The following is a 22,592-nucleotide window of genomic DNA, read 5'->3' as shown; positions in this document are numbered from 1 at the left end:
CCTTTGCCGGAGTCTGTTCCTGCTTCACGGGACAAAGCGGGCGCAAATACGCAAAGCCCCAGACCCTTCTGGGGGCTGCGCCGGGCACGGCTGCGTTTGTTTGCAGTGCCGGCCTGCGCGTGGAATACCGCGTTTAGGTAGTTAAGCAGCCCAAAAGAAAACGGCTCCAGGTCCTCCCCTAAATAACACCCTGCAACCTCAGCACCTCGTCCTGCATCTCCAAAGCACGGGTTACAATTATCCAGAGCGAGCACCTGTGCTCCCTGTCGACCTACCCATCCCCTCGACACTCTTTGTCACGCTCTTCTGCGTTGACCCCGCTGCTGTGACTGCGATTCCGAGGAGCATCAACAATCGCATCCGCTTGCGACTGCCTGCTGTTCGCGCGCCAGAATGTCTCTCAAGGCCATCTATGAGAGATTCCTTGCGGATCCGAACTCTGCTGCGCTCAGCCCCGATGTCTCCTTGAATTACATTACCACGACAACCGTGTTTAATGGCGCAGATGCGGTCCTGAAGCATCTGTCCAGCCAGCAGAAGATTGTCAAGAAAAAGTCGGACAAGACACTGAGTGCCATCGAGGCCACTGGTGCGCTCGTTCTCGATGTTGAGACTACTTTGGAGTTTGTCTCTGGAGGCGGGGCTTATCTCCCCTCTCTCGATGATAATTTCCTGGCCGACCGCGTCGTGACCTTCCCCACGGTAGGTAGTCTTCCTGGCCTGGCTCTTGCAGCGTTGCTCATGTCGGATTCGTCCAGGTCCATATTGTTCGCTTCGACGCGCAGAACCAGATCCAACAGATCAGACTCTACTGGGACCAAGGATCGTTGCTGAAGCAGGTCGATGTCATTGGCGCCCGTGGGCGCAACTGGCCGATTCGCGACGCGCAGGACCAGACACGATTGATTACCACGGTCTCTTCTGGCGCTCACGGCACAGTCACCCCTCCCACGCAGAGCAGCACGGTTGTCTCTCCCACTAAGCCTCTCAAGGACCCTCACGCGTCGTTGTCCTTGTTTTCGAATGGCGCCGAGGATGAACAAGCTCCGCCAGCCGTCATTCCGCCGCGCGCCGCTGCCTCTGCGAAGCCTCCGCCGCGTGACTACAATGAGCTGTTCGTCGGAGATGCCGAGAATGATGCCACTCCTACAAAGGACAGCTCCCCAGGCAAGAACGGTGTCGTGGCTCCCAAGGTCGGAGCGGGGAAGAACTTCCAGCCTAACCGTTTGTTCGACGACGATGAAAAGGTCGCCGCTGAAGAGCAATCGAAAGGCGTTGTGCCACCCAAGGCCGGGTCAGGCAAGAACTTTCAGCCTAACCGTTTGTTTAATGAGGACGACGCGGACGCTGGAGAACAAGGCGAGCAGAAACCGGAGCCCCGGTACAAGCCTCATCCCAACAAATTCAGTCATTTTGAGCTAGGCGACAACAATGACGGCGAGAGGGAGATCAAGTCTATTCCTTCACGTCCGAAATCACGTCATCTGTCTCAATGGGACTTTTCAGACTTCAGCACCCCCGAGAAGCCCCGGGGTAAAGTCCGTGGTCAGGATGTCCGCCATTTCGGCTGGAGTGACAACGAGGATGATGTTCAGGATACCCCACCGGCTCGGCCCCGTGTTGCTCACCCACGACGCGATGCTGAGACGCACTTCCAGTTCGAAGACGACGGCGTGCAAACCGCTGAGCCTGCGCCCAAGAAAATCATCGGATCTGCGCACAACAGGGGACTGGGACTTTACGAGAACAACCTCTACGATGAGGAGGGCAATCCTACTCCTAACGAGACCGCCGAGACCGCTCCGGTGGGTGTCCATCCGAACGGAGCTCATCGCAAGAAGGACTTTGACAGCCACTGGTCGATCTCTGACGCTTCACCACCTGAGGGGGAGACGAAAGTCCAGAATCGACACATCAGCAGCGACCGCATCAAAGCGGTGAAGATGATGGACGCGTCTTGGGATGCGTATGACCAGTCTCCGGAACCGAAGCAAGATGTCCCGACTGCTTATGCGAAGCGCGTTAGCCGCAATGTGAACCAGAGAAGCTTTGCATTCGGCGACGAGGATATTTAGACGTGACACGACTGGAAACTCAACGTCGAGTTTGAGGGGAATGATACTCCGCCTTCTCCCAAGTCCAAACTACCAATACGGCAATGTCTAATAGTTTGTGGAACAAATTGCAACGGTTGTTTCAGAATGGCCACAGCTTCATTTTTTTTACCAGATCGATAAATTCTAACATGAGGCCTAATGAGTTGTGTATACAATATCAGTCAGTCGTCTTTCCATCTACTGACACGGCTGTCCGTGTGAAATGAAAGATGGGTGATGAGATCAAAGAGGGAAATGGAGGACATAAAAAAAAAGAAGATCCATTTATGACGAACAAGCGATGATTGATGAATGATAATGGTGGCAATCGCTGTGTCTGATTTGCACTCCTTTCCCCCCGCCTTTTATTTCATTTTCTTTTCTTTTATTTTCATTTCTATTGTATTCATCTCAATTATTTTCATTTTTTCCCCCACCCTGTCTTTTTGGCTTTTACCCTGTACAAATTGCTTACACTCTTGTGTGATGTATGTATGCTGTCACTACTGCTAGTCTGTTACTACTTATCAAATGATTGATTGATGGTACATTGTTTCTTCTTTCCCCAATGCATGCACACATACTTACTACTATGTGAGCGAAAACATCCCTCTGCTGTGCTCGTTGCCCCTAAGTTTTCATTCAACCCAACCCAACAATCAGTGACAGTCAGCCAGGATGAACCTCAGAATGAGATTGTACTCTACTCTACTCTACTCTATACATCAACCCTGTATGTATGTATGTCTGCATGTATGTATGTATGTCTGTATGCTTGTAATTTCAAGTGTTTGATAAGAAGTGAATGTAAGTTGTCAGATTTGAGTAGGACAGAAAAGAGCAGAGTATTCCCAGCGGCATAATATTATTCCTTCTTCAGCATGCTCGTGGTAATGGTAATGGACTGCAAAACTACAAAGGGTGATGATAACCGACAGACAATCGAAATCTTACACTTGCTAATAAGCAGTAAGAGGGGAGGGAAGGAAGTTAATTATTTAAACTGACTGGTGCCTCAAGGCGATGTAGATTTATTTATTTTACCGTGGCAGTTCCAGCAGCTTGCTGAATACAATATACAGCTAATAAACCCCTGAAAAGATGATAAAGATGATTTTTTTTAAAAATAATAATAATATCTCCCCCAAACTCATACTACACCAACGACAATTTGTTTGTGATCTTCATCTCATCTCATCTCTTCCGTCTTGCACAATCGACCTTCAATCAATTAATCAATCAATTAATAATGCTGTCTTTTCTCTTTCCTGCTTTCTGCTTTCTCGTTCTGGGACGGTGATGATAATGATAAGAATTAAATTGAAATGGACAGGCTGTTTTGGAAGGAATAGGAATAAACAAAACAAATAAATTGAATAAAATCAAATCAAATGTATCCTAAAATTAATTTCTGTAGATCTCTTTCTCAAATCCATTGATATTTTTTCCAAAATTCTTGGGTTGAGATGGACTTCCTGGAAAAATAGGCGCCCACTTAAATGTAAAACATCGCGTTGCGCACGTTCTGGTGGATCCTGACGTCTTTAAAGTCCGGCGTCTGCTCACGTCCCTCGCCCTCAATGACGCTGCTGGCAGGAGTCTGTTCCGGAGTCGCGTCGAAGACGTGGCTGAGGTAGCAGCGTGCCCGTTCGCAGACCAGGTCGGCATAGTACGCTGGCGGGCAGATACTGACGGCCTTGGTCGCGCGGCCGAAGAGGTAGCACAGCCGGTGCGTCAGATCTTCGAGGATGTCGGCCGCGTTGAGGAATGGCTGTCGCGGCGTCTGCTTGTGGAAGATCTCGTCCCAGACCGCGAAGTAATGCGCTGGGCGAGCGGTGCCCTGCAGTGCCTTGTGCGCCTGCAGGTAGAAATCCCAGTTCCTGGCTTCGGTGACGCCGCGGTCGACCACGGTGCCGTTCGGCGGGTTCTTGGACCTCTCGTCCGCCATCTCCTCGGTGGTGGCGTAGAATCGCGTGTGGTGTCGTTTGCCGACCACGACGATCGACATTCGAGGCAGACCCTTGGCCGTGTCGGATGCAGGATACACCTCTCTGCACGCCTCCTTGAGCAGGGGCAGTTCCTTCTCGAGAACGATTTCGTACTGCCCCTCCGAAACCCCGTCGCGATAGACAATGATGTTCTCCGGGTAGGCGCCCTTGTTGTGCTGGGCCCAGAGTTGGAGACGAGACTTTAGTAGAGCATCGAGGTCGGCCACCATTTCTCGCCTCGCGGCCTGAATCTTGATATCAGCCGGCCACTGACCAAGCTGGCGGTCCACCGACGCCACGATGCCCGCGATACTGGGAGCGAATGACGCCGATCCCGGCGACGGGTGAGTGACATCGATCCCGACAAGCATGGTCCGTCCCTGTGCGATGATGCCAAGCTGACTATCCGACAAAAGCTGATTCACCCCGCCAAGCTTCAGATTGACTTTGAGCCCCTCGTTAGCAAAGTACTGGTCATTCCGGGGCTTGGAGAACTTCTCGGCCAGCACGCAGGCGTGACGGACTCCCTTTTTGACGTCGCAGACGAGCTTGATGTGATTATACAGAACCGTGTCCCTGGCGGGCAGAACGACGAGAATAAAACGAGGGTTCACCCTTTCAACAAGGTCATTGACGGCCTTTTCGATCTTCTCCTTGACTACCGTCTCGCTATCGTTCGGTGCGAAGGGGACTTGGGCTCCGTCCACCGGTTGTGACGCTTCAATCCCCAACTCGACCAGTTTACTTCTGAATTCGCCCAGTGTGCCCGTGAAAGCCTCTTTGGATGGCCAGAACTTCGTCGTCCTTGCCGAATCCAGGATGAGGTATGTCCAGGATGGCAGCTGGGCGGCCCTGGCGAATTTAATGCTGCGCATGTTCCAATTTCCATCCGAGGGCGTAATCTCTTTCTGCCCCCTGTAAGAGACACGGGGAGCGTCAAGAATACGGCCTGGAACCGTGATTAAACCCGCTTTCGGCGTCAGACGGAAGGTGGACTAAATTCAATCAGTCACTCTGTAGTATTTGGCGGGTATTAAAGTATCACTCACAAGTATATCGTTAAGTCGAGGCTGAATGCCGAGTACTTGGGTGCCATTATTCACGATGGAATCGGCGTTCTCCCCTGGTGAGCGCACTGCAAACTGAATCATTTTCTGAGTCTGCTGAGGACTCAATTTCGTATTTGCAGGCTGTCCCGGTTCAACAATACACACTTCTGCCGGCAGGTACGAGGGATTTTGGCGGGTTCCAACGTTGATGACCGGAACATTTGGATCCAACGCGATGTTGTGTTCTGTGTTTTATTTTCATTAGCTGTATTCATTAGTCATGAAAATCTGACAGGAGGGTTGATTTACTCTGCAAAAAGTAGTCTGCAACACTGATATATCTTCCTGCTTGTTCTGGTCCAGCTTTGGCCGGCTTCTTCCCTTTCTTGCCTTTCCCTTTAGCCTTACTGCTGGACTGTTCACCGGAACCTTGGCCCGGGCCCTGACTCTCAAGCCAGAATTCCACATGTCGCGGGCCGGCACCGTGCTGTCGTACCCTAGGGGGGGTGAGGTAAATCTCGTCCGTCTCTAGGAGTCGCAAGGGCGATGATCGATTTGATGCGAGGCTTCCTAGACTGGAGGTGTGTAACACGTACGCGTAGGGTTTTGAGGAAACCCTCGAGCTTGTAAGTATTGGAGAGGTTGACGGCACCGATTAGTGCCTTCAATTCTCCTGCCTCGTAACAGGCGATGTTTTTCACCTGAACGTTAACAAGAAGCCGCGCGGTTGCAGCACGAACACTGACGAAGAAACCCCTCAGCACCTCCAATCCTCCACCAAGAGAGAGTCTGTCTTGCTCATCTGGCTGCAAGCTGAAATGCTTGTTGGCGCCAACGGAGGCGATAAGTGGTTCCTTTTTAGGGTACTGTCCCATCACAATGTTCAGGGCTTGAAGCAACTCTTCCTTTGATTGAAAAACGGCGCTCGCGTTTGACGAGGTCAGGTAATCCAGGAGTTCCGATACCATAAGCTTTCCGGTGAACTGAAGGCGAACGTGGTATATCTGTGGGTTCGCGGGGGGTTCATCTTCGTCTGGAGCCCTGCATTGAACGTCGTAACTTCCCGGTTGCAGAGGAAGCTCGATCTGCGAGATTACAGTTGATCTGTAGTCGCTGGCGATGCTATTCTGGTACTGAAGCAGATGCTGGTCGAGGAATAGCTGGATGATCTGCTTTGCCTTCCTCTGAGATGGTCTGCGTCCGGCTTGGTCCGGCAGGATCTCCGTGTTGTAGCGGAACAGAACCTGCTTTGAGTCGGTGGACAACTCAAAGTAGTTCGCATACAAAAGCACCTTCTGTCCTTGAGTTCCAAATCCTGGACGAAGAGGAAACAGACTCCCACGATCGGAACCAGCAGGCTTCGTCTTCAAAACCTCGTTCTCGATGCGATTCTCAATCTTCTCGACTTCGAGATCGGGTTCGGGGACACCGCCAGGAGCCCTGCACGCTAATGTTATTTCACAATGATGCTTGATGCCTGTGGATGAACTCCACTCACGTGTAAATTCTGGCCTGGCCTCGACCTCTACCAGAGCCTCTGCCTCGGAAGTCCCCTCTCCCACCTCGTCCTCTCGAGTCGCCGCCTCGACCTCTGAACTCACCTCTACCGCCTCGATCGCCGCGACCTCGGGGAGGACCTGATCGAATTGGAATCTCCATAGTCGCTGGGGCCTCAGAAGGGCCTCCACCCCGACCACCACCTCTGCCGCGATCGCCTCTGCCGCGATCGCCGCCGCGTCCACTCCCACGGCCGCGGTTTTGAGAGGAGTCTCCGCGTCCTTGTTTGCTCGACATTGCCGGTGGATCTCAGAGAATAGAGAGATGTCTTGAGATAGTCAGGTCAATTCTAGGCCCGTGTATAGCACCAGGCTGAAAGAAGGAAACAGTGGAGGGGTCAGGCTCTTTCTTTATCTACCCCACCATTCGTCGACAGAGGATTGTATATCCTGGACAAATCACACACAGCGTCGTGGCAGCCACCCTGGAGCAATGAGTTGGCCAGTAATAATGCAACAGGCAGTACGTATCTGTAAAGAGTATTGCAGATATGCAACTTAGGCTTGGGAACGATGAGGGGTAGCTGGTAGCTAGGCGACGATGAAATCCGCAGGGATCAATGATCTCTCTCCGTCTTAACCTTCTTGGCTCCGCAAGCGCCGGAGCAGTGGAGAAGGAGAGATTGGATCTTTGGCGAGATGACTCACAGGCAGCAACCCTCCACCAACGAGCATCGAGACCAGCCCACGCACAGTATAGCTTCAATCAACGATCCATGGTTGCCTGATCCCATTCCAGCCCCGTGCCTCCACTGCTCGCTGCAAGACGCGCAGAGAACACTCTCCAGCTTAGTAATCAGGCTTACGCCGTCTAGAGCTTTCCGCTCGAGGCTTGGCAGCTGTCATGGGTGACTGGCAGAAAAAGTACACCAACAGCGACTGTGTGGGAGGGAATCCAGCAGAGTGTGCCGAGGGAGCTTGCAGCGAGACTGCTACGGCTCCATATTCTTTTGAAGGGTCGATTCACAAGTTGCAGGTTCGATCTAGGACAGTACGTGTACTCCGGACCAAGGTGCTGTACCTCGACTGAGCAGAAGGACGAGTGCTGTAATAGTGCAGATCTTAGTGCACATCGTAGACCATAGGACGCTTTGGCAGCAAGGGCAAACTTCTAGTACATGCCCGGCCAAGTATAAAAAGGCTGAGGAGCCTTCTGCTGTTGCGTTGCAGTGCTCAGACAGGATTGTTCGTGCCTCTCGTGGTAGCTCTTTGCCGCACTGCTACGGCGGCCCAGAGGGACCTCTTTGGGTGATACGCCGCCTTGGAGGCACGACCAGGTGGTTTCCTCTGGCTCCCAGGTTTCGGTTGACAGCCCTTCAGTCTCATCGTGGGAGGACTGCGCTGGCGTCGCTTCAGTCTTGCGAATCGCGTGAGGTGTCTGCAGCGAAAAACTTGCTTGGCGTCAGTCGACTTTGCTCCCACCGCTTGACGACCGTCCTCGAGACATCTTGGGCCCCCCAGGTTGGTAGAAGCGCAACGACGACACCGCCCCGCATTGCTCCGCCCTGCTCCTTCTGATGCTAATATTTTGTGAAACTAGATCTGACAGACGCGGTTCCGGTTGTCTTTCCATCTTCTCGACTCCCAGCTGGGTAATACAGCCAGGAGTGATTCCCGTCTCGAAGCCGTCGGCGCGTCGCGGACCTCATTACGAGAACGTTAGGCACTGTCACACGGGATTCTGGCCATCTCTTCCCACACAGAGCCGACTCGCGTGATTTCGCGTCCAGATACTGCCGCCTGAGATTGCACTGCCCGTCAACGGTGATCAGAAACGATCGCCGGTGCTTGCAACTCAACTTGGCCTTCCACTCGTTGCGATCGCCCCGTGACGAGCACAGGTTCGAAGTGAGCCAGGAGACCTCCCGTTCAGCAAGACGCGGCCATTTGATCGCAGATTGAGATATCTGCTTTCAAAGGGGCGACAATCGCGGTTCAGTTTGTCGTCGTCTAGCTTGCTTGGGTGATACTGTGGCAGGACCCGATCATTAGATCATTACGTTGGTTTCGTCTTCCATTATTTTTTTCCCCCCTCCATACACTCCTTATCGCTATATCTCAACAATTCTCCCTTCCCATTTTTATCTAAAATGTCTCCGACACCACCATCTACTACATCATCCAGCGGCGGGGCCCGTTCACCGGAAGGCCAGTTCAGAGTGATCAGGAAAAGGAACCGAATACCTCTTTCTTGCGCACCCTGCCGACAGAGGAAGTGAGTCCCTGAAATTGCCATTTTCTATGTCTTCCAATATGCATGTTCACATGTGCTGATATGATTGTGTTTTTACTCAGGCTGAAATGCAACCGCGCCAATCCGTGTGAGAACTGTGTCAAGAGGGGAGATGCCCCTTCATGTACATATGCACAGCCGGGGACCCGGAAGAAGAACACATTAAACCAAAATACCTCTAATTCCCCGGACGATATGCAGAACAGGATAGATAGGCTGGAAAGTCTGGTCCTGTCACTCATGACCAACGGCGCTCAGTCTGCCGGTCCGGCTGCCGCGATGGCCGCCATTTCTGGGAATAATGACAGTGTCGTTTCCGGTCGGAATTCCCAGGATCGCGACCAGGACGATGATGGGGCCGACGGCCAGGACGAAAGCGAAACGGAGCAGGTCACCAAGTCTTTTGGTGTGATGAAAGTAGACAACAACAAATCGTTCTACATCAGCGATGCACATTGGGCAGCCGTCTTGAATGATGTAAGTCCGATGACGCGTCAGTGTTGCCAAGTCGTTTTTGCTTACAACTCTTAGATAGCAGAAGTTCGTCAATACTTTGCAAACACGAAGAAACAGTACGAGGAGCAGGCGCAGAAGATCAAAGCCTCCAGACCCGAACCGGACCCATCGACCTTGCTTTTCGGCTCCATGAAACCTGCCAGCAAGGCAGAAATCATGGCGTCTTTCCCATCGAGATACACGACGGACATGTTAATAGCTCGCTATTTCAACACCTACAGCCCAGGGACTCGTAAGTCGTAATGTCTGCCTTTCCGGCGATGATTCAGCTGACTGGGTATCAGACATTCTACATGTCCCAACGTTCCAGAAAGAGGTAAGAAAAGCCTAATTAAAGTGCATAGGTTGCATTGCTAACTCGGTTGCAGTACAGCGAACATTGGAAAGACCCCTCGAAAACCTGCATTGTCTGGATCGGCTTGCTCTTTGCGATGATGCGACTGGCTATGCTATCTTATTATCAGGATGGGGATGAACCGCCTGAGTTCCGAGGAAAGTCTCTGGACATGGCTAGGAATTTTCGTAATTTGGTGGCGCAATGTCTCATCCTGGCTGACTATACCAAGCCCTACCCTTATCTGATTGAGACGTTGATTCTCCACCTTCACGCTGATTACAGCCAAACAAAGGAAGCTGATGTGTCTGTGTGGATTCTCATCGGTGTGATTGCGCGATTGGCCATGCGGATGGGGTATCATCGGGATTCGAAAATGTTCCCTAATATCACACCGTTCCAGGGTGAAATGCGGAGACGGGTATGGACCTATGTGCGGCAGACCGACCTCCTCTTCTCGTCTCAGGTCGGGCTTCCCAGTATGCTACGCTCAGGTGACTCTGATACCGAGATTCCGCGGAATCTGTATGACGAGGACTTCGATCCCGATTGCAAGGAACTCCCGCCGTCGCGTCCCAACAACGAGCCGACGCCCGTCTCTTACCTGATTGCTAAAGCCCGTTTAGCGTACGCGTTTGGCCGTGTCATCGAGCATACATCGTCTGTGAAGACTCCTTCTTATGAGATCGTGATGGACATCGACAACGAACTCCGTCGGGCCCGGGATCTGATCCCTGAACACCTTACGGTCCGTCCCCTCGAGGAATGTCAACATGATCCCGCTGATGTAATCATGGCGAGGTTCCATGTATGTCCCTTCCATGCTCTATACCTCTTTTCTTTCTAGAGATATCGTCCTGACAAGTCGCAGATCCAAAGCGTGTATCATAAAGCTCAATGTGTCCTGCACCGACGTTACATCGCACGCGCCCGGGATAATCCCCGTTTCACGCATTCTCGACGGACCTGCATTGACTCATCAATGGAATTATTACGATACCAGTCAATACTTCACAAAGAGTTCCGTCCAGGTGGTCGCTTGCGAAGTAGGAATCGAGGCTGCTCGTTGAATACCAGCGATTTCTTACTTGCTGCGACCATCGTCTGCCTTGATCTATATCATGGGCTCCAATTACAAGCGGCTGGTCGCCCATCAGGAGACGTATATACGTGGGGCCGAGAGAGACGCGACGAGATGCTCGCAGCCATCCAGCGTTCGCGGGAGATCTGGGAAGAGCTGCGTGACGAGTCTCTGGAAGCGTACAAGGCCGCAGGCCTCTTGGGCGTGATGATCGCGAAGCTGACTTACACGCCTCAAAATACCGCCGATGCGGGTGCCAACGCACCAATGTTCGAAGAGTCTGATGAGAAGCAAAATGCCGCGATGACACTTGGATTATTAAGCAGTGGCATGAGTCCGCAAAATACCGCTCCCACGTCTTTTACAGAGACACCTTTCAAGAACGCGGAGACATCCTTGCCGCAGGGAACTTTTGGGTCACTGACGGACCCCATGGGGCTGTCTTCACCTTTTGGCATGTTTGGGCAGGCGCCTGATATGCAACCGTTGAATCTGGACTGGGTACGTTTGTCTTCGATGACAAGCTCATAAGAGTCTACTAACTAGTCAATAGGACGCGTGGGATAGCTATATCCAGAACTCGACTGCCGATAACCCTAACTCGTTGTGGCCAATGTTCGACTTACAGCAACAGTCTCCAGCACCATCTCCACTCAACCAGGCACCACTTTCGGGTGGCCGCAGCGTGCCGCTAGATCCTATCAGGGCGCGAAATCGTCTATCAGGAATCCTCCCTACGGAATCCGGGCTTAACTTTGACCCTGCACTCTATGTCAATGGGAACAACAACAATACCGGCCAACCTAACCAACAAAGCGAGCAGCAACAAAATGGGAGAGGTCCAGGCGCAATTTAACTTCGCTTGTGTTGTTAAACGTCATCCAACCTGTTGAATTCTCTGATACCCCGATTTGACGTTTCTGTTGGAAATGCTTTTTTTTTTCTGGGAATAAAAAAAAGAAAGAAGAGCGTACTATATGAGAGATCGCAATGACATGTGAAAATGGGAACATGAGAGGCATGGTTTATGTGGGAATACAAAACGATAATACCTTCAATGCTTGTACATTAGTTGGTGTGCCAAGTTTATGGGTGGTTGTTAAGATTTAGCATGTCGTGGGATTTGTACTGTTAACTAGAGGGAGGGTCATAGCATGTACGGTACGTATGATTGTGGTTCTGAATGACTAATTGGGGTGATATGGGATAGGACGACAGGATGGGCTCTTTGAAATGGTATCTCTTCTCAATCTCAATCTATGATTAAAACCAGTACTCGTATGTTGTAATCTACTGCATTTTGTTTTCTTAGACTGGTGTTGATAGGCCCTCCCACGTGACCTGTCAGAAGGTTCGCGATAAGCCGGTGTTGTTGAACTTTTTCCCTAAGCTTCAAGAGTCCAATGGTACTTCGAATCCCCATCAATCGCAAACGACTTGTATCGTTGTCCGTTCTCTTCTATTCTGTACTTTTCATCAATCAATTTACGACAATTGATTGATTTCTTTTTCCTTATAAGATTTCTTTTCCTCCTTTGCTTTTTATCTCAACAGAGATGCAAGTCCGTCACATGCTGCAAATTGCTACACAAACTAACACGTCCATTGCAGGTATTCCCTTCGTCCGGCGGCTCGCCGCCTTCTGTTGTCTTCCTCAGTACCCTTTCTTGCGAAGCCACGATCGATTGCCACTGTTACTCCTTCGGCGTTGCGATTGACCCGCCCGTCTCCCCGGCTTGCGTTTCAGCGGCGATGGAACAGTGACGCGGTTCAGAAGGAACCCACTCCTGAGAAGTCTGAGAAGGAATCCGCCCAGGAGAAGACTGAGGAGGAACCTACACAGGAAAAGACTGAGAAGGAGGATATCCCAGCGTCTGCGGACCAGTCGAATTCCCGGACAGTCGAGTCTGCTGCCGAAGCTGCCACGGAACAGCCTTCGCAAACAACCGTAAATGAAGTTACGAAGAGCACCGAAACTGCAACTGAACAGGCTTCCCCAGCAAACACAAATGAAACCGCAGAGAAGGCGGAAGTTGCAGCTGCATCCGGCGTCGAATCCACGTCGGAACCAGGAACGCAAGTGAATGGTACTCAGGGAGGGGACACGCGAAGACGACGTTTCTGGAGCCCGCCGTCGCCAAAGGAGACAATTTATGTTGGAAACCTCTTTTTGATGTGACGGCCGAGGATCTGAAACGCCAAATGAGCAAGTATGGAGTTGTGGAGTCCGCTAAGATCATTCATGATAGCCGCGGTTTGAGCAAGGGGTGAGTGACCCGTATCCTATCATCCTTTCGACTTCTAAGGGGAAGGAAACTATTCTGCGCTATGAAACGATGGTTTTTTCTAATCCCTTTCTATAGGTTCGGCTATGTCGCGTTTGACTCCGTCCAAGCCGCTAAGCGTGCGATTGATGGAATGCACATGCAGATTTTCGAAGGGCGCCGGGTGGTCGTGCAGTTCGCGCAGGCGAATCTCAAAATGGGCAGCGTTAGCCCAACGCCTTCCAAGACGCTGTATATCGGGAACTTGCCGTGGGAGATGACGGATCGAGATCTCAACGAGCTCTTCAGGGACATCCGCAACGTCATTGATGTGCGGGTGGCCATCGACCGCAGGACCGGCCAGCCAAGGGGGTTTGCCCACGCGGATTTTACGGACATCCCCAGTGCCCAGGCTGCGTACGAAGTGCTCAACCGCAAGGCCCCTTACGGCCGGAAACTGAATGTGGACTACAGCCACACGAACAAGGGCCGTTCTCGCGATCTCGAATATGGGTCAGAGCAACCAGCCCAGCAGCAACAGCAGAAGCAACCTCAGTAATTTACCGTACTAGTCCGGGACATGTGCAGCATTGACCTGACCTATAGTGAGGAAAAGGCATTGATATGACAGAACCACCTTGATCTTTCTTCCCGATGCTGCGGCGGATTCTCGACATTTGGAATATCGAACGGCCTCGGCGAATTTGATCGTCTGCTTCTTTGATGGAAGGGGAAACCAGCTGGCGCAGCTTCTGTCGGGTTGTTCATTGTACAGTACAGTACTATTTTTTTTGCTATTTCTGTAGGGGAAATTCTTGTCGACTGTATTATATTATATTTACACTGGGTTTCTACACGGATGGGATAATAATAGACGATGCATTTTGCCGGAATTTCGCGATTACGGCCTTTGTGTCAATTTTTTTGTTGCCAAATCCTGTTTTTTCTTCTGCGATGGAATTGACGACAGGACATGACCATAACAGGTATTTTGCTTGGATTATGTACAGTACTATACTTTATTGTAGGCCTTTATATATAGATAGGTTTTTGCTCGATTGATTTGAAGAAAAGTTAGGCTATGCTTCTGCTTAATTTGAGATAGAGCCTGTAGATACCTTGTATGGCTAGCTCATTGTTGATGCCTCAGGCATAAATCTTTCGTCGGCCACGTGACGTCCCCGCGCATACCTCGGTCCAGCCGGCGACCTCAACTCCTGTTGCCGAGCGTGAGACGTGGCCAAGGACATCGATTACCTGGTTGCTGCTTAACTTATAAGGTATCACTTCTATTATCTTGTGTATGCAACCCTTCTAGCGTCCTCCACAGACGGACGTGAGTTTATTAATACTTGCTGAATTGTCCAACGGGGCCCTCATCTTACCCCACATCGGAGCCCTTCATCGACGGATTACCGATCTGAGAGCCCTGCAGGGCCCGCCATTCTCCGACCTCGTTTCGTTTGCTTCTCCGCACTCTCTCTCTCCTCATCACATCACACCTTTCCATTCAAGACTCCTCCTCCTCCTCTTCTTTCTTTCGTCCATGCGACTCTGTATATAGACTCACGCACATTTCCATACGCATCACGCCAGCCATACCGCAGACGCTGGTCCCTCCCGGAGCCAACTCACCATGTCGTTCCTCGGTGGCGCCGAGTGTTCCACGGCCGGCAACCCGTTGACGCAGTTCACCAAGCATGTCCAAGATGACAAGTCTCTGCAACGGGACCGGTTGGTGGGGAGAGGTCCCGGAGGCATGCAGGAGAGCATGCGCTCGAGAGGGATGGTGGGAGGACAGGATCAGGTAGGAGAACTCTATTATTTGCAATAGATCTTTATATAATCTATCTGATGCTGATTGTTGTAATTTAGATGATGGACGAGTTCTTACAACAGTCCGGCCCGTTGCCCCAAGGCCCCGCCCAGCCGTTTGCCATGGAGCAGATGCGGAGAGAGATGGAGAATCTTCAGACGGCACCACCTCGAACGGGATCGCCTGGCTGGGCGGCAGAGTTCGAGGCTGGTGAACAAGCTCGTATGGAGGCCGCGTTTAAGGGTCCCAATGCCCCTGCATTCAATGGGAATGGCGGCTTTTCCCCCGCCGAGTTTGCTCGCTTCCAGCAACAGAACCGGACCGCGATGCCGCAGACGTCGAGTCCCATGACGTCGACTCCGCCTCTGCTGAACAGTTACCAGAGACCGATAGGGATGGGGTACATGGGCATGGCTGGCATGGGACCCATGGGTATGATGGGACCGGCATACGCAGGCCCCATGTCCATGCCGCAGAGACCCGTCGAGTCGACGACACAGGATAAGGGCAAGGGGCGGATGGTCGAACTGGACGACCAGAACTGGGAGAAACAGTTTGCGGAGATGGACGCAGCGGACCAAAAGGCGCTGGATGACCAGGCCAACGAGGCGATAGAGAAGGAACTGAATGAGCTTGACAGGTCAGTGCCCATCAGTGACACCACCAAAAACGAGGAAAGATTTGAGGATTTTGAGCGTGTTTGGCAAAGAGTCCAGGCTGAAACTTCGAGCATTTCCAGAAAACTGGAGCAAGACTTGGAATTCAAGGAGGGAGAAAACCTGCACATGGGGGAGCTCAATGAGTGGGAAGGGTTTGACAGTCTCAACACGCGATTCCGCGACCCTCAGCTGGGAGACTACATATTCGAGGAAGACAACGCTTTCCGCGCGGTGAGCAACCCGTTCGAAGAGGGCATGAAGATCATGCGGGAGGGCGGCAATCTGTCCCTGGCTGCACTGGCGTTCGAAGCCGCGGTGCAGAAGGATCCACAGCACGTGGAGGCCTGGGTCATGCTGGGGTCGGCGCAGGCGCAGAACGAGAAGGAGAGCCCGGCGATTCGGGCCCTGGAGCAGGCGCTCAAACTCGACCCCAACAATCTGGATGCCCTGATGGGGCTGGCCGTGTCGTACACGAACGAAGGGTACGACTCGACGGCGTACCGGACGCTGGAGCGGTGGCTGTCAGTGAAATACCCGCAGATCATCGACCCGAAGGATCTCTCGAAGGACGGCGATGTGGGGTTCACGGATCGGCAGCTGCTGCACGACAAGGTGACGGATCTGTTTATCCAGGCGGCCCAGCTGTCGCCTTCGGGGGAGCACATGGACCCGGACGTGCAGGTCGGCCTGGGGGTGCTGTTCTACTGCGCGGAGGAGTACGATAAAGCAGTCGACTGCTTCTCGGCGGCGCTGGCGTCGACCGAGTCGGGCACATCGAACCAGCAAGGGCAGGTGCACCTGCTATGGAACCGGTTGGGGGCGACACTGGCCAACTCGGGCCGATCGGAGGAGGCGATCGAGGCGTACGAGAAGGCGCTGACAATCAACCCGAACTTTGTGCGAGCGCGGTACAACCTGGGAGTCTCGTGCATCAACATCGGATGCTACCCGGAGGCGGCGCAGCACCTGCTGGGCGCGCTGGCGATGCACAAGGTGGTGGAGCAGCAAGGGCGCGAGCGGGCGCGGGAGATCGTCGAGGGGGTGCAAGGGATCGGCGACGCGGACGTGGAGCGGATGATCCACATCAGCCAGAACCAGAGCACGAACCTGTACGACACGTTGCGACGGGTGTTTACGTCGATGGGACGGCGGGACCTGGCGGATATGGTGGTTCCGGGGATGGATGTGGATGTATTCCGGAAGGAGTTCGATTTCTAGCTTGTTTAGTTAGTCGCATTGTTCATGATTATGAACTGGTCGTCTAGGAGGATATGGGTGATGGTATAGTAAATGACACGTATAGTATAGTATAATACGATGATGTATATCATGAACCGTTACTCAATCATTACCATTACATATATATATATATACTAGTAGCTACTAGGAAATGTACTCTGTCCAATGCCAGACTCTCTCATCACATTAGCTATAGAAGCAGAGCAAGCTGAACTATCTACAGGGAGAAAATAGGCAAGAAATAAGCTGATATCCAAGAACGACGTTCGATTGAAGAGAAGAAGAGAAGAAGACGAAGAAGAACGGAACATGTTATCTGTCTGTTTGTCTTTATGCAATGCATACAAGTAGATGACGACTACTGGATCACAGTCTGGTTGTAGTACAGGTCGCAGGCGTGCGGGTGCTGGAGACAGTACTGCGGGACCAGCGGAGCAGCCTGCACGCCGTTGGCGACGAGATACTCGCGGAAGTTGAGGATGCGCTGTGTCATTTCAGTCGTGCGCTTGAGCCCCGTGTTGGGGTCGCGGTTCCCGGACCAGACGAGCTCGGCCAGGGCGGCGGCGCGCGGCCACATCTTGGACGAGACGACGACGTCGTCGACCTGCTCGGACCACAGCGGGGCGATGGCGCCCTGGACGTGCTGCGCCTGTGCCGCGGTGAGGTTGGTGGTGAAGTCGTAGTCGTAGATGCGCTGCCAGGTCTTGTAGGGCGCGCACCAGCTGCCGCCGTTGCCGCCGTAGTTGAAGTTGGGCGTGCTGGGGTCCGGGTTGGCCTGGACGTCGTAGCGCGGGTCGTTGGTGACGAAGCCGCCGTAGCCGCAGTCGAGGTACAGAAAGTCGGACGACGACACAATCACGTCGTAGCCCTGCGCCGTCAGGTTCTGGATGTTGGCGATGCCGTTGTTCCACGTCTGCAGCAGCGTGTCCTTGGGCACGCTGTGCGCGTGCGGCGACGAGTTGACAATGTCCTCCCACGCCAGCAGCTTGCGCGAAGGCTTGACGCCGCGGAAGATGGGGTACGCGTGGTCGACCCAGTACTGCACCAGGTCGTCGTACGTGCGCGACGGATCCTCGGCCAGCCAGGCCATCACGTAGCTGCTGAAGTTGTAGCAGTTGGTCTGCAGCTCGTCGCCGCCGACATGAAAATAATCGTCCGGGAAGATGCTGGACAGCTCGTAGTAGACATTCCGCACCACCTCGTACGTCGCGTTGTTGATGATGTCCAGCTGGCCCGGCGTCGGCTCGACGGCCGTGTGCAGCGCCCAGTTGTCGTTGGACCACCACGAGTCGGCGCACGACACGATGCTGGCGTCGACCTCCTTCCAGCCGGCGGCCGCGTGGCCCGGCATGTCGACCTCGGGCACGATCCGCACGCCGCGGGCGCGCGCGTAGGCGATGATGCCGCGGATGTCGTCTTGCGAGAAGACGGAGCGCGGCGAGTAGGCGTCCTTGGTCATCTGCGGGTACGTGCGCATCTCGACGGGCCACGACTGCGAGTCGTCGAGGTGCCAGTGCAGCACGTTCATCTTGGCCAGCGCCATGGCGTCGATCTGCTCGCGGATCTTGTCGGGCGAGATGAAGTTGCGGCCCGTGTCGATCATGACGCCGCGCCAGGGGTACAGCGGCGCATCCTGGATGCTGACGGGCTGCTCGATGATCAGGTTGCCGTGGCCGTCGGAGATGACGAGCTGCTGCAGCGTCGTGAAGGCGTGCAGCGCGCCCCAGACGGTCTTGGCCGTGATCTCGATGGTCGACGAGTTGCCCGAGATGTCGATCGTGTACGACTCATCGACGCCCGCCTGCAGGTCGGCGTTGAGGTCGTCGATGTGCAGCTGCACGCTGCGCAGCTGCTGGATCGTCGAGCGCTTGGAGTTGGACGCGGCGGCGGCGGCGGCAGCAGCGGGCGTGGGGAAGGGCTCGTAGGTGGCGATGGGCTTCTCGACGGCGGCCGGCTCCCATTTCAGCGTGATGATGGTCTTGAGGGCGCGGTTCCAGGCGTCGTAGACGATCTGGTTGTAGGGGGTGTACAGGACAGTGTTCTCAGCAAACTCCAGCGGGCCGGAATTGCCCCAGCTGATGGACCGCGGCGCCGGCAGCGGGTTGACGGCCACGGCAGCCACGGTCGAGGCCAGGCAGCCCAGGGCGGCCAGGGCGTTGGGGATGCGCATCGTGCCTGACGACGGTCGAACGAGCGACTCTGGTCAGCGATCAGGCCAGACGAGAGTGGGAGAGGAAAAGAAAAACGAAGGGACTGGCCTGGGGGGGGGGGGGTTAAGTGAGGCCGCAGTGCGGTGAGGGATCGGCGTGGGAGTTGCTCTGTTTATATAAAATAACTCGCCACGACCAAGACAAGACCGGTCTCGTCCCCACCGATCTCGCCAGCTTATCTCCAGATCATGACACCCGTCGATCGATGTAACAGCGGAGGACAGTGCTGGAGCGTTCATCTGCCAGGCCCTGACTCGTGGCGACAGGCAGTATCACCAACAGTCAGGAACGAAATTACGCAGAGTACTCACCAGCCCAGTCTGCCCAGATGGCAGCCCGCATGGCAACAGCCCTGTCGATCGCGGGCCATGGCGGCGTTCCTGGAGGATTAACTCAGCCCGGATCCAGCAGCCCAGCAGCCCCCTTTTTGGCGCTTCTAGAACGTCGATTCCTTCAATCCTTCTATTGATCGCTTGTCATATCAGTACACACCAAGTTCATAATACCAAGTTCATAACTTATACTGTTTCTCATCGCTGATACTCGCTATTAGCCAGATAAAGACGTGGCATGCTGCAGTGGCATCGTCGATTGCCATGTGTCTGGCCCCCAAGGTTACATCCGCAGCCAAGCATGGGCTGGCCCCTGGCAGGGACCACTGACAAGGGTAACCGGAATGCGGCATGCCTCACCTTGACACCTTCTGTCTTGCGTTAGAGAGGCTGTTAGAGTCTGCTAGACGCTGTTAGAACTCTGTTAGAGGCTGTTCTGTTCTACGGAAATGGAATCGCGAAGTAAGCCACAGAATGGCACAAATCCTATTGGCTGCTCGGCTTGGAAGCTTACCCCGCAGACGACCTGATTGGTCAATTCAGAAAGTGATAACGAGATAAAAGAATTAATTTAAAGAAATCGAGGAATACAAATATGGTAGGTAAGTCGAGAGGTCTTCCTAAACTGAATCATGAATTTATCAACAGTAGGAGCAAGCACAATATAAATGCAATACCAGAATGAATAATCTATTCATACCCACGGCTGCATCTATATACCAGACCGGACCTGACCTGAGACAAACACCAGTCCTGTCTATGAAGAATCCCTATTATCGACCACGAAGGAATGACATCGGGCATAAAAAGAAGAAAAGAGAAAAGAAAAAAAATATTAAGAGAAGGTATGACGCTGATGTATGCCCCCAGGTAATAAATAATGATAATTAGTGAATTTGGATGAATAAAAAAAAAGTGTCCAAAAATCAGGCGAAGACAACCCCCCTTCTGTTATATATTAGAAAATGAGTTTGATATCGTCATTACAGCACCTTTCACCCGTGAGTCGGCTTGACACTGCCCGTCCCAGCAGGGTGTCCTGTCCTGCTGGACCGTGTGCCTGTACCGCTGGGTGCTGTACCGCTGGGTCGTGATCCAGTGCCAATAGGCGCCGTTCCAGAAGGACGAGAAGAGTGCGTCGACGTAGCAGGAGTAGTCGTCTTCGTCGTCGTTGTGTGGCTGTGGCCGTGGCCGTGGCCGTCGTAAGGCGACGTGGTAGGAGGAGGAGGAGGAGGAGGCACGATAATGGTGGTCGTCACGCCGTAGATGTTGACGTAGGTGATGGTCTGGCACTTCTCGCAGTGTTCACCATCGCCGACGCCAGGCGTCACTGTGACCGTCACCGTTGGAGCCGGTGGGCAGACTCCACCAGGCCCGATGCCAGCACCGCCGGAAGCGGGCGTGGGCGTGGCACTGGCAGCAGGGACGCTGGTGGTGTAGTGGGTGGTGGTCGTGTACAAGGACGTAGTCAGCCAGGTGCTGTAGTAGGTCGTACCGCGGTGGGTGGTGACAGGCGTCGAGCAGGGCACGAAGGAGGTCTTGGTGATGGTCTCGATGATCGTTGTCGTCTCTCCACCAGGCGGGGACGGGTTGCTACCGTTAGGAGGCACCAGAGTTCCTGTGGCCAGCGGCGGAGACGGCGGAGTCTGAGAAGGCGTGTGCTTGGAAGAAGCCCCGGTCTTCAGCGGCGCAGTGGGATGCTGAGGGAGGGCCAGGGCAGACCCGAGCAGGGCCCCCAGGAAGAGGACAGTGGAGTGCATGATAGACAGGATGATAGATGGTTATAGATTAGATGAGTATGGATCACGTGGCCGAGTTTATGTAGAGAGATGGAGATGATCTGCAAGCAATTGACGGAGAAAGAAAACCCACGACGATCCGGATCAGCAGACTTTATAGACCGCCGTCCCTGCAGTTAGGGTTCTATTCTGGGGACATCGAGTGACAACGGGTGAGACCGGAGGCCTGAAGACTGGAACCCATCTCGTAATGCCAATAGAATGGCCTCACGCATTCCATGGATACGGCTCGGATGGCGTCCGCAAGATGCGATGCGATGGCACCGTAGGGCTGAGGGGGATTAACTCGAGATGGAAACATTCTGCACGTCACGTCGTCAGGCCAGCCACAGTCGACTCGACTCGACACGCGTAAAAATAGCAATGACTCAGCTGGAAGAGCGGTTTGGTATCTGCCTAGAATCAGTAAGCAAGTCATTTATTTTTTTTATTTTCTTTTCTGGTAAAGTCAGATGACAGACGAATCGGCTTATCTCGGCCAGGATGGATGTCTCGGAGGAAAGGACAGTCGGTCAGCAATGGCAGGCCGAGAAGCTCGTCAAGGCGTGGCGATGCCGATAACCTTGTTATCTAGAAAAAAAAAAGGTCTATGGTTCGCACGCTCATCATCAGTTATTCTTAGCAGAGCCGTTGCCACGTCCCCGGATGTGGAAATCAGACCCGATGAGCCACGGCCTTCGCCACACCAGCCTCAAGAAAGCATCATGACTTTCATTCACCTGCAGAAGTTTACCTCGGTATTCTCATTCTAGATTTTATCATTCCACCGGTCTGCCAATTACACTGCAACAATCACGCCGTCTGGGCATCAGGCGGATTACCATATCGGGAAAGTATTCATGTACGCCCTATACCTCTGCATACCACTTTTGGCAATTCCGTGTGATGACATTGGCTAGGATAATAAATCTGAATCCATTCTGCTAGTACAGTCTAGAAGCTGATACAGCAGGCAAATCAACATCCAGGATTCAGAACGCCCTTCAACGTGACTGTCATGACAATATTGACAGACATTTAAATCCCTCATATGGTAACTGACGCAGGGCATTGCATAACACACAACATCACCTCAACAGCATACAAAATTGTGTTAGAAGGTATCAAGACATCCTCTGAGATTGAATGACCAATCAGATATTCCTCAATGACCGAAAATAGAACTAAGAGCCAGTTTCAACCCAACAAAATAAACTCTTTAGTGGAGTCCTCCACACAATCCAGCGGTCTGACAACGATGGCTTGTTGTCCTGTTCATATCTCTTTCCCTGTGGAGAAACAAATTCGAGGAAATCTGAGACATTGGAGCTTTTTCTTCACTTTTATTCGTCATCATCGCGATTGAGAAGGTCTGCCTAGCAGATCTGTGGTGGCTGGGCAAAGGCTAGACCTGCTCGTATACTATACAAACAAGCCAGAC

General features: G+C 53.0%; 8 protein-coding genes across 8 annotated transcripts; 4 read left to right on the top strand and 4 right to left on the bottom strand.

Moving 5' to 3' along the window:
- Nucleotides 1-393: 393 nt before the first annotated feature.
- On the top strand, nucleotides 394-2,075 carry T310_6931 (uncharacterized protein; the record flags this gene model as incomplete). Its single annotated transcript, XM_013470267.1, has 2 exons — nucleotides 394-702; nucleotides 759-2,075. The coding sequence occupies 2 exons, from the start codon at nucleotides 394-396 to the stop codon at nucleotides 2,073-2,075; spliced, it is 1,626 nt and encodes a 541-aa protein (XP_013325721.1).
- Nucleotides 2,076-3,591: 1,516 nt separating this feature from the next.
- On the bottom strand, nucleotides 3,592-6,927 carry T310_6930 (Qde2-like protein; the record flags this gene model as incomplete). Its single annotated transcript, XM_013470266.1, has 5 exons — nucleotides 3,592-5,079; nucleotides 5,134-5,378; nucleotides 5,443-5,659; nucleotides 5,730-6,573; nucleotides 6,632-6,927. The coding sequence occupies 5 exons, from the start codon at nucleotides 6,925-6,927 to the stop codon at nucleotides 3,592-3,594; spliced, it is 3,090 nt and encodes a 1,029-aa protein (XP_013325720.1).
- A 1,852-nt stretch (nucleotides 6,928-8,779) lies between these two features.
- On the top strand, nucleotides 8,780-11,709 carry T310_6929 (C6 transcription factor; the record flags this gene model as incomplete). Its single annotated transcript, XM_013470265.1, has 7 exons — nucleotides 8,780-8,904; nucleotides 8,985-9,399; nucleotides 9,454-9,670; nucleotides 9,723-9,754; nucleotides 9,807-10,580; nucleotides 10,620-11,354; nucleotides 11,407-11,709. The coding sequence occupies 7 exons, from the start codon at nucleotides 8,780-8,782 to the stop codon at nucleotides 11,707-11,709; spliced, it is 2,601 nt and encodes an 866-aa protein (XP_013325719.1).
- Nucleotides 11,710-12,007: 298 nt separating this feature from the next.
- T310_6928 (Nucleic acid-binding protein) lies at nucleotides 12,008-13,676 on the top strand (the record flags this gene model as incomplete). Its single annotated transcript, XM_013470264.1, has 6 exons — nucleotides 12,008-12,014; nucleotides 12,064-12,089; nucleotides 12,127-12,131; nucleotides 12,465-12,933; nucleotides 12,981-13,120; nucleotides 13,217-13,676. 6 exons carry the CDS (start codon nucleotides 12,008-12,010, stop codon nucleotides 13,674-13,676), a joined length of 1,107 nt encoding a protein of 368 aa, XP_013325718.1.
- Nucleotides 13,677-14,753: 1,077 nt separating this feature from the next.
- Nucleotides 14,754-16,810, top strand: T310_6927 (Peroxisomal targeting receptor pex5; the record flags this gene model as incomplete). The annotated part of the gene is made up of 2 exons (XM_013470263.1): nucleotides 14,754-14,924; nucleotides 14,993-16,810. The coding sequence occupies 2 exons, from the start codon at nucleotides 14,754-14,756 to the stop codon at nucleotides 16,808-16,810; spliced, it is 1,989 nt and encodes a 662-aa protein (XP_013325717.1).
- A 379-nt stretch (nucleotides 16,811-17,189) lies between these two features.
- Nucleotides 17,190-19,001, bottom strand: T310_6926 (Beta-N-acetylhexosaminidase; the record flags this gene model as incomplete). The annotated part of the gene is made up of 1 exon (XM_013470262.1): nucleotides 17,190-19,001. One exon carries the CDS (start codon nucleotides 18,999-19,001, stop codon nucleotides 17,190-17,192), a length of 1,812 nt encoding a protein of 603 aa, XP_013325716.1.
- A 1,367-nt stretch (nucleotides 19,002-20,368) lies between these two features.
- Nucleotides 20,369-21,133, bottom strand: T310_6925 (uncharacterized protein; the record flags this gene model as incomplete). The annotated part of the gene is made up of 1 exon (XM_013470261.1): nucleotides 20,369-21,133. One exon carries the CDS (start codon nucleotides 21,131-21,133, stop codon nucleotides 20,369-20,371), a length of 765 nt encoding a protein of 254 aa, XP_013325715.1.
- Nucleotides 21,134-21,296: 163 nt separating this feature from the next.
- On the bottom strand, nucleotides 21,297-21,996 carry T310_6924 (uncharacterized protein; the record flags this gene model as incomplete). The annotated part of the gene is made up of 4 exons (XM_013470260.1): nucleotides 21,297-21,568; nucleotides 21,634-21,742; nucleotides 21,859-21,891; nucleotides 21,994-21,996. 4 exons carry the CDS (start codon nucleotides 21,994-21,996, stop codon nucleotides 21,297-21,299), a joined length of 417 nt encoding a protein of 138 aa, XP_013325714.1.
- Between the last annotated feature and the right edge of the window lie 596 nt (nucleotides 21,997-22,592).

Source organism: Rasamsonia emersonii, assembly GCF_000968595.1.
Source record: "Rasamsonia emersonii CBS 393.64 chromosome Unknown ctg1118621760475, whole genome shotgun sequence".
Classification (NCBI taxonomy): Eukaryota; Fungi; Ascomycota; class Eurotiomycetes; order Eurotiales; family Trichocomaceae; genus Rasamsonia; species Rasamsonia emersonii.
This window is presented reverse-complemented; position numbering and strand designations above follow the sequence as displayed.